This window comes from Protopterus annectens, chromosome 2.part0 (genome assembly GCF_019279795.1).
Source record: "Protopterus annectens isolate FY-2018-M chromosome 2.part0, PAN1.0, whole genome shotgun sequence".
In the NCBI taxonomy this organism is placed as follows: Eukaryota; Metazoa; Chordata; order Ceratodontiformes; family Protopteridae; genus Protopterus; species Protopterus annectens.
Genome location: NC_056728.1, coordinates 754,655,644 through 754,671,658, shown reverse-complemented (window position 1 = coordinate 754,671,658; position 16,015 = coordinate 754,655,644). Strand labels below are relative to the sequence as shown.

Sequence of the window (16,015 nt, the reverse complement as noted above, 5' to 3'; positions counted from 1 at the left end):
CCTACCATGGAAAGAAAACTCCAGAGAACATCAGGCCTCACTCTACAAGGGCAACAGCCACTACCACAGCCTTCTTACGAGGAGTGGCTACCAAGGACATTTTAGAAGCTGCTACTTGGAGCTCCGTGCATACATTTGCCAAGCATTATAATTTACCTTTATACTCTAGATCCCGAGCAGGCTTTGCCACTGCTGTTTTGCAAGGGATCCTAACTACACCATAACTTTATTTGTCCACCTCCCCCAGTTTGGCTATGGTATTCTACCCATTTGTAAGGACTGCAGATGCATCCTTGAAGGACATAGTACAGTTTTGTACCTACCATAAATGTAGATGTCCGATAGGAATGCATCTGCAGTCAGGATTACCCACCGCCTTCCCTCTGTGGCTCCTAGGGTATTTGCCCATCTTATAGCTAGCTGTGGGGAATCTATTATTGTGTATTTGTTCTATATATGTACATACATGCTTATTTTTTGTGTTTGCTCTCTACTATTTGGAATCATTGGCATTTATCCAAATTTAGCCTTCCAAGAGGGCACCTGGCATCTGGGGCAAGAAACACTGAGGAAAATGGCGTTGGCTGATGCCTTTATACCCGAATAACTGCAGCTATGACGTCGGGTGAAGTGCGACACCAGCCGAGGCCAGACCCAGACTTTGGAATCCGGACCAAGGGCTGCCTGACGACAGGACAACCCATTTGTAAGGACTGCAGATGCATTCCTATCGGACATCTACATTTATGGTAGGTACAAAACTGTACTTTCCTGGACCAAGTTCCGGACCTCTTGACGCATCAGTCAGGACAGCTCCATCAGTCCCTCCATTCATTGAAGCTAGCAGCTTGGCTACTCCTCTTCCGTCCATAGTTAGGAGCCATTCTTTCGACCCTGAAGTCATGCATATTTTGTCCTCGGCCCACAAGACTTCTACTAAAAAGATGTATAGCAGTAAATGGAAGAGGTTTGCTATTTGGGCCCAACTCCGAGGATTAGACCCTATGACAGCCTCGGTGTCAGAGGTTCTGAAGTTTTTAACTTCCCTGTTCAACCAGGGTTGTTCGGTGTCTACCATCAAAGTTCAATTGGCGGCTATTTCCAATTTTCACGAGAGCGGACAACCACCTTTAATGAGCAACAAGTTGTGCAAAGCTTTTATTAAAGGAGCGTGGCTTCTACGGCCCCCTATATCTCATCCCGCACCACCGTGGGACCTTAACGTAGTGTTAGGTGCATTAACCGCACCTCCCTTTGAGCCGGCAGCAACCTGTGACTTAAAATTTCTTTCTTGGAAGACTGCCCTTCTAGTTGCTATTACATCAGCCAGGCGGGTTTCAGAACTTCAAGCCCTGTGTGTCAAACCACCATACCTGGTATTTCACAAGGATAGAGCATCTCTTAGACCAAACCCATCCTTTATACCAAAGGTCTGTTCTAACTTTTGTTTGCAACAATCACTGGAATTACCGTTTTTTTTCCCTAAGTATTCAAACAGAGCTGAGTATACCTTTCACAGCTTAGACGTGCACAGACAATTACGTTTCTATTTGGATAGGACACACCAAGCACGAAAATCAGATCAACTGTTTGTGTCCTTTTCGGATATTAAATTGGGCAAAGCCGTCACGAAAGTCACTATTGCCAAGTGGATCAGAGACTGTATCAGTCATATTTATCGCATTTCAAATAAGGAGCTTACAGTTCCAGTGAAAGCTCATTCTACCAGGGCTATGGCCACTTCGGCAGCCTTTCATTCCAAGCTCTCTATTAGTGACATCTGTGCGGCTGCTACGTGGTCTTCTCTACACACCTTTATTTCTCACTACAAATTGGATGTGGCATCTAGGGGTCGAGCTTCCTTCGGTTCCACGGTTCTCCGGAGTGTTTTCCAGTGAGCCACCCAGGAATTAGGTGCTAGGGACGCTGTCCCATCTGTAGAGAATTTAGGCGAGATAGGATCACATTACATCTTTTAGTTATGTACTTACCATAACTTTAGATGTATGGGATCCATCTCGCCTACATTCCTAATAACCCACCCTCCTTCCCCCTGCCTTGTAGGCCAGAAGAGACCGGACGATCCAAATTCAACTTTTTCCTCTCTTGAAACACCTGGCAATGTTATAACAACAGTCTATGTGTGTGTGCATGTGTGCGGACAAACAAGATCTGGGGAAGCAGTAGTGGTGCATCCTGGGATATGAGGTAACTCAGCCAATAAGAGACTGCGTTCTATTGTATAGCGGCCGAGTCGGAGCCGAGGATCGGCTCCGAACCCATCTGTAGAGAATGTAGGCGAGATGGATCCCATACATCTAAAGTTATGGTAAGTACATAACTAAAAGTTATCAGAGCCATCAGTGCTTCTAGGTGCTTGAGATGGGGGCCTGGGGGGATTCAGGGCTCATCATAGGAGGTTTGGCTTCGGTGCTTCCACCTTCTGTTTCTCCTAGAACTTCTGCCTTGGAGATGGTGGAGAGGGCTTTCTCTGTGCCTAGAGAGGGGACATTTTTGCCCCCTTCAAATCCTATCTTTATTCCAACATCTTTTCACCCTCTCACTTCTGTCCCACCGGGACAGCCAGCCCAATCAGGCCTCCAGTCAGATCCTTGGGACTCCCCTGTCACTTCTGATACTTCACCAGACCATCCCACTGTTGAAGTCCCTAGGAAGTGAATGTGCAAAAGGAGACACTTGGATTCTCCTCAGGAATCTCTCACTGAGGACCCTGATGTCAAGTGAAGGGGGAGGGGTCCCCCAGATCTCCACCTGAGGATGTCTCCTTTGGACAAATTGTGGAGCTTTTAAAGAAAAAGATAGATGGTCTTCCAACCCTCCCCTTTTCTCAGCCTGGAGGCTTTATGGTGTGGCCCAGCTTTGTCTTCTTTGATTTCCCCGTCCGCCAGCTGATGGTCCTAGTCTCACACAGTGCACGGAAGGAAATAGTTACTTTGGAGCCTATCCCCAATCACACTGTCTGGGGGTCTCAGTAGATGCCATGGTTGTGGCAGCAGCCACTAAGAAAGAACTTGCAGATCTCATCTCTCCGTTACCTTAACAGGGAGTCTAAGATGGGCTTGGGCATAGCCATCAGGAGACATTCCTAGATATGCCTATGCTATTTTGCAGAGACATTCAAGTCTTCATTCATCAGTGCTCATTTGATTATCATTGTTCAGCCCAAAGGTAAAGGGAAATGTTCAGCAGAAGTGAGCAAGACTGAAAGACCTCATCTGCTATTGGGATCCATTTTTCTACCCCTCAGAGATCCTTTTCCCGGAATCAACAAAGAGGTGGAAATATGTTTCGCAAGTCCCAAGGTCCTTTCCAGGACTCTGAGATGGTTCCCCAGATGCAGAGGGGATAACTCTAATGGAAGGCACTACCCTTGCAGCAGAGTTGGCTCGTAGATCCGGGGTTTCAAAGATACTTACTCCGATAAAGCCCGTCAGTGCTCCTGAAAGGTTTTCTGGTTGCTGTTCTCTGGAGGCAGTTGGGGGGCACTTGACTCTGCACCCAGAAGCCTAGGCATCCATCACAAGAGATACATGGGTGTAGAAGATCATATTTAGAGGTTATTCATACCATTTTCCCAGAACAAGTTATTTATACCATTTCCCAGACCCCCTCGTATAAAATGAGAAAAATCCCTGATATACCACCCAATCGGAGGGAGGCATCAGCCCTGGAAATAAGAATGCTGCTTGAAAGTGTTATCCGGAAAATAGCCCCCAAGACCAAACAGGATCCGGAATTTATTCAACATTCTTTTTAGTGCCAAAAAGACAGGGGACTTGAGACTGAATTTGGATCTTGGTAAAATAAGCCAGTACTTGAAAAAAATCCAAGTTCCAGATGGTAGATTGACTCCCAAGATGGCTGCACATTGAGTAACAGCTTAATTCTAGCTATCCTAATGTGAAAACAGAAACTTGGCAGAGAAAGCCAGTGGACCTAAATTTCTAGGTACATTTTAGTAACTGGCTAGTAAATGCACTGCTCTGATGCCAGGAAAGAAATGCAGAATACCTGAAGGAAAATAAACTACAAAATGTGGCGAAGAAACCCTGACTGGCAAAAGTACTGCAGCTATTCAGCAGAAACACTGACTGGGGAAAGTACTGCAGTTGTTCAGCAAAAAGCAATGCAAGCTCCACACATGGCTTCCAGTAAACTAGAGGAAAGTGTAAGGCAGCTGCAACACAGACCTGATTAGAGTAAACAAAGATTGTATCAACTCAAACAATAAGACTGGAAAAATGGAAGAAGCTTTAAATGGTTATTTTGATAAGGTGATAAAACTGCAAAACTCAGAGGTCGAAATGAAGAAATGTTTGGAGACAGCACAAGAAGAGATGTTTAAAAAAAAAAAAACAGAATTAGAGGACAAAGCAATTGGAGAAAAACTGAGATTTTCTGCTGTACCAGAGAAGCTGGAAGGTGCAGAATATATTTAATTTTATGACTGGTTTTCTACAACAGGAATTAATTGAAAGGGTATATCGTGTGTGTTCCATACCTGGCTATGAGAAGCAGCCTAGACCTTTAAGATGCAAACTTGTCAGCAGAAGGAGTTGATTCTGTCACAACTATGGCAGAAGGACTAAGTACTAAAAGTGGGAGACAGCTGAGTGCTTGTGGAAAATGACTACTCAATGTACATCAGGTAGAAGAGGAGTAAATTTATGCCATTATTCGGGGAATGTCAAGAAGCAACTGTGAGATTAAATTGCTGTACCCAGCTGTCTTCAAAATATTTTCCCCTGGAGGGACAAACTACATTTTTTAATGAAGTACATGCTAAGGAGGAAGTACAAAAGTCTGACCAAAAAAAAGTGAGCTGTGACACGGGAGGAGATTTTGCTTCATGTACTTATGGTAATAGACTACAGAGATACTGTGCCAGTGAAATCTTTTCCAGTGTTTCAGCAGAAAATGCTTGGGAGGGGAAAAATCACAAGAGTCAACTAGAAGAATAGAGTACATTGGAAGTGGAGCAGAGACAGGATTTGGAGACCGAGATGAACAGGAATAAAACCACTAACTTGGGAACTGACAAATGTGGGATTACAAAGCAATTTGGGATTACAAAGCAACTTTCCAACTCTGGAGGCAGTCGTGGTTGATTGCCCTTGCACCTTGATGCCCTGTGAAAATACAGCACAAGATACTTGGGTGCTAAGCATAATATCCAGAAGTTATTGCATACCGTTTTGTCTTCTTCCTCCTCCTCCCCAAAGAAAGAAACTTCCTGACATTCCACCCAGTCAGAGAAAGGCAGCAGCACAAGATATATTATGAAATTGCTAGACAAGTCATCCAAAAGGTCCCTCCCAGACCAGAAAGGATTCTGAACTTATTCACACTTTTTAGTGCCAAAGAAAACAGGGGACCTGAGACCTATTCTGGATCTAAGCAAACTAAATCAGCTTGCATAGAAAGCAGAGTTCATAATGGTCATGATCCAGTCCATTCTACCCTTTCTTTGCAAGGGCAGGTATAGATCTTTAAGATGCATTCTATCGCATCAAAATAGACAGGTAATCCTGAAGACCTCTTTTTGGTTGGGAGCCAGGCACTACCAGTTCAGAGCACTGCCCTTTGGACTCTCCTCAGCCCACAGGGTGTTTTGCAAGTGCATGGCAGTGGTGACAGTTCACTTGACTCAAAGAATTCCAGGTGTTCAACATCTAGATGATTGGCTCCTTAACTCTCCCTCCAAGCATTTACTTTTACATGCCCAGGACTATTTTCTGGAGATTTGCAACTCTTTGGGCATGACTATAAATCATAAGTCAAATATAAACCCAGTACAGAGCCTGGAGTTAATCGGCTCTCATCTAGACCCAACGAAACAAATAGTATCCTTACCTCAGCACCGTATCTTTACAATAAGGACTCATGTTCATTTTCTTACTTATTCAACTCCTCTGGCAAGGACAGTACTGCAAGCACTAGGTTCCATGGCAGTGGCCATTGTAATACTTCTATTGGCATGCTTTTTATGCAGATTCTACAATGGGCACTAGCTGTACAATGGTCCATTCTGTACCAGTCTCACCCCCCCCCCTCCATTTGCAGAAGATGCATCAGTTGGTGGATGCAATCCAACTATCTATATCTAGACAGACCTTTGTCCTTCCAGACCCTATGACCACAGTGACCATGGATGCTTCTCATTTGGGGTGGGGGTGGCATTACTTGAGAAGAACTGTCCAAGAGACCAAGTTGCATGTCAGCATCCTGGAGATGAGAGCAGTCCTATTAGCTTTGCAGGCCTTTCAGGACACTCTTCCCTTCAGAATGATTGCAATTCAGACTGACATGTCTGTAGTCTGGTATCTTAAAGAAAAAGGAGGAATCCAATGAAAGGCCATGAGATTATGGGGAATGGTCAATCTCTTCAGACCGTTTTCTAGTTGAGATGCACATTCTGGGGGAAACAAAAATGTTAGGACAAGCTCAGCAGATCCATTCTAATGCCCCATGAGTGGTTTCTCAATCTGTGTGGTGGAGATGAAGATTGGCATTGGGGGTCCACTTTGCTGCGACCTATTTGCCACTCCCCTCAACAGCTGGTGCAGGAAGTACTTCGCCCTTATCCCCATCAGGGAGGATCACCTAGAGCTGGTATGATTCGTGCTTGATCCCCGGGTCTCCTTTATTTTCACCATAGCAAAATTATTTCAGGCAGGGTCGAGGCCCACTCTACCAGGCTTTGCTTCATCTATGTTTTTTTTGGAATGGGTCGGATTCTAGAAGTGTCCTAGAAGTAGTAATTTGGTCCTTTTTACGTATTTTTGCAAGGCATTGCAAGCTTGATTCCTTTTCTTGGCCCAGATGAGGCTTTGCTAGGGCAATTCTTCAGGGGCGCCTAGATACACCTTCAAACTCCCAAATGTAGTAAGCTAGGGTGGTCTAGCCATATAGCTAAGGCTACTGATCAATATGATGAACATAGTACAGCAGTGTAAATACACTTACCATAACAGTAGATGTTTGAATGACTGCTACAGTAGCCACTCCCCCTCTCCATTCCCCTTGATGTTCTTCGTTCCACATTGCTGCAGTCCTTACTATTGGGTAGTCCGCTGTCCAGTCGGCCCGAATACCAGAGTATATGGCTGACGTCGGTCAGGGCGCATTAGACTGACGTCAGTACGTCAGGGTACTAATGCGCATGACCGACGTCATATCCTCAGTCTTTTTTGCCGCATGGTCCGATGCAGAAGCAGTTTTGCGAGTGCAGGTTGGCGTTCTGAAATATTTCCGGAGTTTCAGACCGAATCAGAGTTGGCTAAGTACCCGTTGGGGAACATTTTGGTTTTCTTGCCTCAGTATTTAACGGATGTCAGAAAAGTGAATAACTGTATTTCTTGTGGGAAACATATACCTCATAGGGATTACCATACCTTGTGTATACCTTGTTTAGGGCCTGAGCACGACGTTGTTGGATGCCGCTCTTGTGCTAGGTTTAACAAACGCACTATTAAGAGGCGGTTAGACTGTGCCAGGTTAGTGTTTGGGAAGCGTTGCAATTATAAAATGCCGTCGGATGCTCCGCCCGCTTCGTCCAAGAAGCGTAAGGACAAAACAGCGAAGCCTAGGGTTGATGAACCGGCAGTCCCGGACGTCGGTTCTTTAGAAGGCTCAGTGGAGCCAGAGGTTTTGCCAGTAGTTTCTTTGGAGTCTCAGGCAGAGACTTTACTGTTACAGGATGTGCCTTCTCAGGAGGTAGGCCAGGCTGAGGGGGCTTCTCAGGTAACTGTTCTTCCCTCTCTTCCCAAGGTAGTTAGAGCCTCTCCTTCTGTTGCCAAACCTTCTTTGAGAGGTAGGCCAAGTTCAGCTTCAGTGGGGGCTTCTCCTAGCATTTCAGGTTCTGTGCCTAAGAAACATATGCTTAAAATGGCAGAAGATTTGATTACTATGATTAGAGGTTCTATGCCCCCCCCTGATAAGAGGCCTAGGGTGGAACCGGAGTTTGATAGTTTTGAACAGTGTTCAGAGGCTTCCGAGTCTTCTGTGGAAGATTTGCAGGAGTATCCTCCTTATTCTGATTCTGATGTGGATGATTCCACTCCTACAGCTTCTCCTCCTGAGGATTTCTCATTTTCAGAGACTCTGCATTCCATGAGGGAGCACTTTAAATGGGAAGGCCAGGATTACTCTGATTCTAGTAAAAGGCTTAGGAATTCTTGTTTTGCCCCAGCATAGGCCCTTAGCTATACCTTCTGTGTTGAATGTGGTGGAGGATGTTTTGCAGAGGCTTCCCTGAACCCTGATTCTTTGCCTCCTGCTCCTGTTAAACCTGATAGGTACTATAGGGTGCCTGAAGCTCATAAGTATCTTTTAAGAGTCCTAGGGCAGACCCGAAACTGTTTCTCAGGGACCTAAAGGTGTTAAGGCCTCTGTGGTTAAAAACCCTGTTCCCACTGATAAAGAGGCAAGGGCTTTGGATAGATGGGGAAAGAAAGTGTATACTTCTTCCACTTTAGCCATGAGGCGTTGAATTGTCAGTTTCACATGCTTAAATATCAAAATTATCTCCTTTCACAACTGAAATCTAAGGTGGATGCTTTGGCGGAAGGTATTGAGTGTAAAGAGTTGCTGGATTTAGTTCATGTGTCTGAACAAGTGGGTAAGCATTCTTTGCAATGTGGTTTTGATGCTGTACAGGCCTCCTCGAGGATGGCTGCCACTAGTTCTGTTCTTAGGCATGCCTGGTTGAGGGATCAGAATTTAGCTGAGCATGTTAAGACAAGGATTTTGGATGCTCCTTTACAGTCTTATGTGTTGTTTGGTTTGCCTGTGGAAGCAGTTTTAAAGAAAATGGAGGACAAAGCTAAGTCTATGCAAACTGTTAAAGATTTTTGCAGGTGCAGCCACAAGTTTAGTAGAAATTGGCCTACTAAGGGATGGACATATCCTGCTTATGATTCCCAGTCTAGGGGTAGGTCTAGACGTGGTAGGGGCAGAGCTCAAGGTTCTTTTAGGCCTAGAACAGGAGTTCACCTGCTCAGACTTCTGGTGAGGGCAGGGTCAGTCCTTTCGTAAACAGACCCAATGACCTGCCCTTTCAGCTGCCAGTAGATTCTCGTCTGGCAGCTCCTTTGGGAGGAAGACTGTCTCTTTTCAAAGGAAATTGGGATTTAATTACTCAAGACAGATGGGTGTTGGATATCATTCACCACGGTTACAGGTTTTATTTCCATACATTGCCCCCTTTCAAAGGCATGCCAGATGTTCCTCCTACACAAAGGAAAGAGGCTCACAAGCAAATTTCTCTGTTACTCCAAATAGGGGCCATTCAGCCAGTCCCTGTATCAGAAAGGGGCCTAGGATTTTATTCTCGCCTGTTCCTAGTACCAAAGAAGGGAAACACGTGGAGACCAATTTTGGATTTATCTATCCTCAACACTTATCTGGACATTCCCAAGTTCAAAATGTTGACGTTACAACAGCTTTTACCTCTGCTGGGCAAAGATCACTGGATGGTAACTTTAGATCTCAAGGAAGCTTACCTTCATGTGCCTATAAGACTAAGTTGCAGGAAGTATTGAGCTGGAAATTCTCATTATCAGTTCTCTGCATTGCCCTTTGGCTTATCTACTGCCCAGAGTATTCACAAAGGTTCTGGCTCCAGTGATAGCTTACTTCAGGCTAAAAGGAATTCAAATCTATCCTTACTTGGACGACTGCCTGATTCTGGCTCAAGAAAAGGAAGACCTTCTACAGCATCTGGAATATGTTATAGCAGTGCTAAGATGCCTAGGGTATTCTGTGAACGAAATAAAGTCCAGTCTAGTACCCTCTCAAGACATGTGCTTTCTGGGTGTGAGACTGAATACAGCAGCCCAGATGGCCTTTTAACCCCGGACAAACAAAAGAGTCTATCACTTTACTTCCATCAACTATCTCATCAGTCCGTGCTGACTGCAAGGACAGTCCTTCAAGCATTAGGGTTCATGGCATCTTGTATTCTGGTGCTTCCCAATGCCAAACTGCATATGAGGAAGCTACAATGGTATCTCAAAATGTATGGACACAGCACTGCCAGGATTTGGACACTGTCATTCAAATAATACCTTGCCTTCAAAAGAATTTTTGTGGTGGGCTCAGGAATGTCACCTAAACAAGGGACTCTCTGTGACCCGGCCAGAGGCGAGTCAGATTTTAACGACAGATGCCTCGGACATTGCTTGGGGAGCTCATCTAAATGGAAAGTGGATACAAGACAAGTGGCCTGCCAGACTACAGCATCTACATATCAACATGAAGGAGATGTTAGCAGTCCAGTTTGCATTAATGGCTTTCAAGGAGTTACTTCTTCCAGGGCAGGTGTTGATTCTAACAGACAACACAACTGTCATGTGGTACATCAACAAGCAAGGGGAACACATTCTTATCCTCTATGCAGGCAAGCAATGATTTTATGGGAGACTGCTAAGCTTGCAACTAACTCTACAGGCAAGGTTTCTGCCGAGCACAGAACTCCTTAGCAGATGTGTTAAGCAGACAAATCATGGATCCCCACGAGTGGAAACTGGATCTTCATGTATTTCAGAAATTGACAGTGTCATGGGGAACTCCATACATAGATCTGTTCGCTTCTCCACTAAACCACCAGCTGCCAAAGTTTTGCACAAAGGGGTTTCATCACACAGCTTGGAAAGTGGATGCTCTGTCTTTCAGTTGGAAAAACCTTCATGTGTATGCCTTTCCACCTCTGCCTCTTCTTCCAAAGGTGCTATTAAAAGTCAGACAAGACAAGCCAAGGATGATTTTGATAGCTCCAGATTGGCCTCGGCAACACTGGTACCCACTACTAAGGAGTCTGGTAAGGAAGCCTCCATGGCCTTTACCTTTGATTCCTCATCTGTTATCTCAGAAGGACGGTCATCTGCTCAATGTCAAGCTTCACTCTCTTCATCTAACAGCCTGGCATATTCTGTGTTGAAACACAGCAGGTCTCAACTTCCTCAACAAGTTTTAAATGTGATTATGGAAGCTAGAAGACCTAGTACAAGGAAAGTGTAGAAAAATGGAAGAGATTTTTATTTTGGAGTACAGCAAAGAATTTGGAGATTTCTGAGCCTAATTTGAGTGTGGCTCTTCAATATCTTACTGAGTTATTGGACAAAGGTTTGTCCTTCTCTTCCATTAAGATTCATGCTGCAGCAATTTCAGCTCACTATGATTGTGACCCACCATTGTTTTCGCATCCTTTGTTCAAGCAGTTTCTTAGAGGGGCAAAGAATATAAGACCCCACGGAGAGCTCCTACTCCTGCTTGGGATCTCAATTTTGTGTTGGAAAAACTTACTCTACAACCTTTTGAGCCTGCGGCTACTGCTGAATTGAAATACTTGTCATGGAAGACTGCTTTTCTGTTGGCTATTACTTCTGCAAGAAGGGTGTCTGAGTTGCAGGCCCTTATGGCAGTAGAGCCCTTTTGATTTTCCATAAGGATAGGGTATCATTACGTACTAATCCTTCCTTTATGCCTAAGGTGGTTTCTAGTGTGGCTTTAAACCAAACTATTCATTTGCCTACTTTTTATGCAGACCCCCAAAATAAAGGGGAAAAGATTTTGCACACTTTAGATGTACACAGGCAATTGCGTTATTATTTAAGCAGGACTAAGGATTTTAGGCAGTCTCAGCAGTTGTTTGTTTCTTTTGCTTTGAGTTCAGGGCAAGCCTGTGTCAAAACAAACTATTTCTAGGTGGATTGGGTTTTGCATTGCATTTTGTTATTCCCATCATGGCAAGGAGATTCCAGCTGGGATTAGGCCTCATTCCACTAGGGCTACTGCCACTTCAACAGCATTTCTAAGGGGTGGCAACTAAGGATATTTTGGAGGCAGCTACTTGGAGTTCAGTGCATACTTTCTCTAAGCATTATCACCTTCCTATCTACTCTAAGTCTAGGGCTGGTTTTGCCACAGCTGTTTTGCAAGGCATGTTGTCAGCTCCTACTTCTTTATGATTTGCCAGCCTCCCTTACCTCTGCTTTGGGATTCTACCCAATAGTAAGGACTGCAGCAATGTGGAACGAAGAACATAGTACAGTTTTGTACCTACCATAAATGTAGATGTTCGAGGATCCACATTGCTGCAGTCCACTCCCTCCTTCCCCTCTGTGTTTAGGGGTGGTTGTGTAGGTGAGGTTATATGCTTATATTTTTGTATATATTTTTGTATATATTGTACATATTTTTGGTGCAGGTATTTTGGGCCTTGTCTTTTTAGGGTCTTCTGACATCTGGGGCAAGAAAAGACTGAGGATATGACGTCGGTCATGCGCATTAGTACCCTGACGTACTGACGTCAGTCTAATGCGCCCTGACCGACGTCAGCCATATACTCTGGTATTCGGGCCGACTGGACAGCGGACTACCCAATAGTAAGGACTGCAGCAATGTGGATCCTCTAACATCTACATTTATGGTAGGTACAAAACTGTACTTTTTGTTGTGCGTTTATGCTAGGGTGTAGACATTTTTTTTATTTTGTTCCTAGCATTGTCCTTTCAGGGCTCAGCTTCCTTCTCTCTGTTGGCATAAAAGTTGTGAAAGGGTTAATGCCTAAACCGGTCGCTTTAGTTAGCTTAGCTCAAGCTGACTAACTGGGTGCATGGAAGGTGTCCTGAAACTTTGGAAGCTGGCCAGATGTGTCCTTTGCAGGACATACCATTTAGTTAAAGCTGTTGCAGTGGTCATGCACACATCTGCTGTGGTAGTAAGTCTTTCTCCCCCTTCAGAGGGGCCAGATTGACCTTTTATGGGGTGCGTCTGTCTGTGCATGTGTCCAGGGAAAGAAGGTAGCCTTCACATTAATATATTGGAGATGAGGGCAGTCATTTATTTTAGGGCATTTACGAATTTCTTCCTCACGTTGTGATTTCTATCCATACAGATATGTCAGTGGTATTGTATATAAGCAAGCAAAGAGGAACCCGGTCATACCCCTTCTGTTGAGAAGCCATGAGAATGTGATAATGGGTGATTTTCTTCACATCACATTCAGTAGCTGTTGCACATTCCAGGAAGGAGTAATTATCTGGTGGAATGGCTCAGCTGTTGTATTCTGATGCCTCAGAAGTAGTGTGTTAACCCATAAGTTGCATACATATTTTTTTCTGCTTGGACAAGCCTTATTTTGATGTTTATGCATCTTTTAACAATAAGTGCAGCAGCTGTTTTGCCATAATCTCTCCATGGGGTCATACACCATGGGATTCTGTGGTCTGTCTGTGGTATAATCGGTAATGCTTTTCACTGGTTGTCATCAGTGACCAGGTTTCTCTGGAAAGCATCCTTGTACAAGACTTCTGTCATTGTCATAGCCCCCTTCTGATTGTGGAAGATTTGGTTTCCAACACTGTGGAGTCACGTTATGAAGCAATTTGGCCTCTAGATTCCAAAGTGGATCTTGTGTCCACTCACATGGCGGACCTCACCTGGACATTCTTTCCCTCAAGCTTGACCACAAGACTTCTCCAGTACCATGAATGGTTTCTGCAGTTCCACTAATTACCAAGGATCCTTTCAGTTTTGGGCTTGCTAGCAAGGCCTAGCTCCACCACAGCTAGAGTCCTTTGTCTCAGTTTACTCTCTCTCTGGTTCAGTTTCTTGTTATTCCAGTTAGTGGCCATTTCTAATTTCCATTAGAGCTTCAGTTCTCTACATCTGGCTTCCCAGATGATGTACAAAGCCTTTCCAAAGGGCACCTTTCTTCCTAGACCTCTTGTTGAAGACCCCCATACCACCCTGGGATCTCAGCTTCACACTAGAAGCTTGGACTCCTCCTCTTTTTGAACTCTCCTCATTATAGTTGAAATCTCTCCTGGAAGACATTACTCCTGTTACATCATACAGGCAAGTTCTGAAATACACACACTTTTATCCAATCCCTCTTATTTAGTATTTCACAAGGATAATATCTCAGAACCAATCCCTCATTCATGCCTAAGGTCACTTCAGAATCTGTTCTAAACCAAACTACTTATCTCCCAGCCTTTTACCCTTGGTATTCTATTTAAGGGGAATATTTGTTCACAAATTGGATGTTCACATACAACTACGTTTTAACTTGTAATTTGTCTTTCCTTATTTGGTAAACAGCTTTCCATTTCTTATTCCCTTTCCAAGTTGATATGCATTGTATCCACAGTTAACTTGTCAAGATGACGCACACAGTTTACATTGCAACTTGTATAGCCTTCAAGAAATCTTCCATTAATGACATTTGTACTGCAGCAACACCATGTCTGCTACTCACCTTTGTCAAACACTATAAATTGGATGTAATCTCCAGGTCAAAGTTTTCCTTTGGGGCTGCTGTTCTGAGGGGGCATCCTTCTTGATACCATCCAGGACTTTGTAGGTGGAGTTCCTGTCCCCCAGGTTGAAGCAGATGGATGGGATAACACAAAATGCAAAAGGTATGTACTTAACTGTGGATTCCTTCATAAGGATCACTGCTGCGATAACATAAGCTGTATATATTATATCATATTAAGGATTATAGCAGCCGGGCACCTTCCATAACTTTCAGGGCACCATTTCACATGCCCAAACAGCACGTTATCTAAATTCGGGTTTGGTCTCCAAAGCTCTTCAGAGTTTTCTTGTCAACAGAGAGGGAGGCTAATGCCCTGAGAGGACAAGTCTTGGAATATAGCAAAAAAACGACACACCCTGGTGTATAAAATACAAAAAATGGGGGGGGGGATGGAGCAGCTGCTGTGATCATTTGAAGATCTATTGTTATGGGTAAGTTTATTTGTGCTATTGTACTGTCTTCATTCTCCCTAGATGGTCTACTTCAGTAATATACCATCCATACACTTTCATACAAGTTGCACTGCTGGACAGATCTTGTAGGTCTGCCCTGAAGCCTATTCAGCAGTTACCACAATGTCTTCCTACTATCTTAGTGTTTTTACACTCCAGGCAGCAAACTCAAAGGGGGTGGGGGGTAGGTGCACTGTGGAAGTAGGGGCAGAGATTGAACTTTGGGAGTGAGTAGCTGCTCTTGCTTTGGTTCTATCCACTTCATGGTGCATTTCCCATAAGCTGAAGTGGGTGGACTAGAGACAGTGAAGATCCAGTGTTAATGTAAGTATATAACATTTATTTTAAAGTACCATTGATAGCTGAAACATCCATTGTTTTAAGAAGTTCACACTGTATAACACTGATTTTGAAAAAAATATTTAAAATGTTATTCAAATGTTTTATAATTTTTAATGCATTCTAGGTAATGGAAATGATAGCAAGAAATTCAGAGGAGACCGGTCTCCATGCTCCCCTTCTCGTGTTCTTCATGTTCGCAAAATTCCAGTTGATGTCAGTGAACCAGAGGTCATCTCATTAGGCCTCCCTTTTGGCAAAGTAACTAACCTCTTGATGCTCAAAGGCAAAAGTCAGGTAAATATTCCAGACTAATGTTGCAGGAAACCTTGATCATTTATGAACTCCATGTTACAGCTCAAGTATGTGCTTAAGACTTAGCTGATGCTGGGTTATGCTGAGGGAAGCCTAATCGATTACTAACTAAAGCAAAGATAAAAGTGTAAGCTATTTTGCTGGTGTGCAAGATATGTGGAATGTTTGCAATTTTTGAATTGTGATTCCCTGTAAGTATTTATAGTCTATAAAATATGACTGCTGTTGAGGTTTACTGAACAGTTTTCTTTCCCAAGCCAATATATCAAAAGTACTTTATTTTAATTTTTCTAAAATTTTGTAGCATTTGGGGAGCAACTGAAAAATCATGTTGGGTTCAGCTTTGCAGGTAGTGCTCCCTGATTTCCTCCATGTCCTTGATGTTGTCAAAGCTGGCAGATACTGTTTGTTTTTATTTCCATGAACACTAACTTTTGTACAGGACAGCCGTACTGCAGGATACTGTTTATACTTTGCAAACAAGGCACATGGAGGATTGGTTTAGTGTAAGGTGCTTGTTTTTGCACCCTGTCAAGTAAACACTTTTTTTGTGTTACATTAG

At 43.8% G+C, this 16,015-nt stretch overlaps 1 protein-coding gene across 1 annotated transcript in view; it reads left to right on the top strand.

Annotated features, from left to right (window-relative positions):
• Nucleotides 1–16,015, top strand: part of LOC122793226 (polypyrimidine tract-binding protein 3-like) — a gene marked incomplete in the record, with an annotated part of 1,714,658 nt that overhangs the window by 354,801 nt on the left and 1,343,842 nt on the right. The window contains 1 exon segment of the mRNA XM_044061073.1: nt 15,266–15,435. Within this exon segment, the coding sequence (XP_043917008.1) occupies nt 15,266–15,435 (170 nt within the window).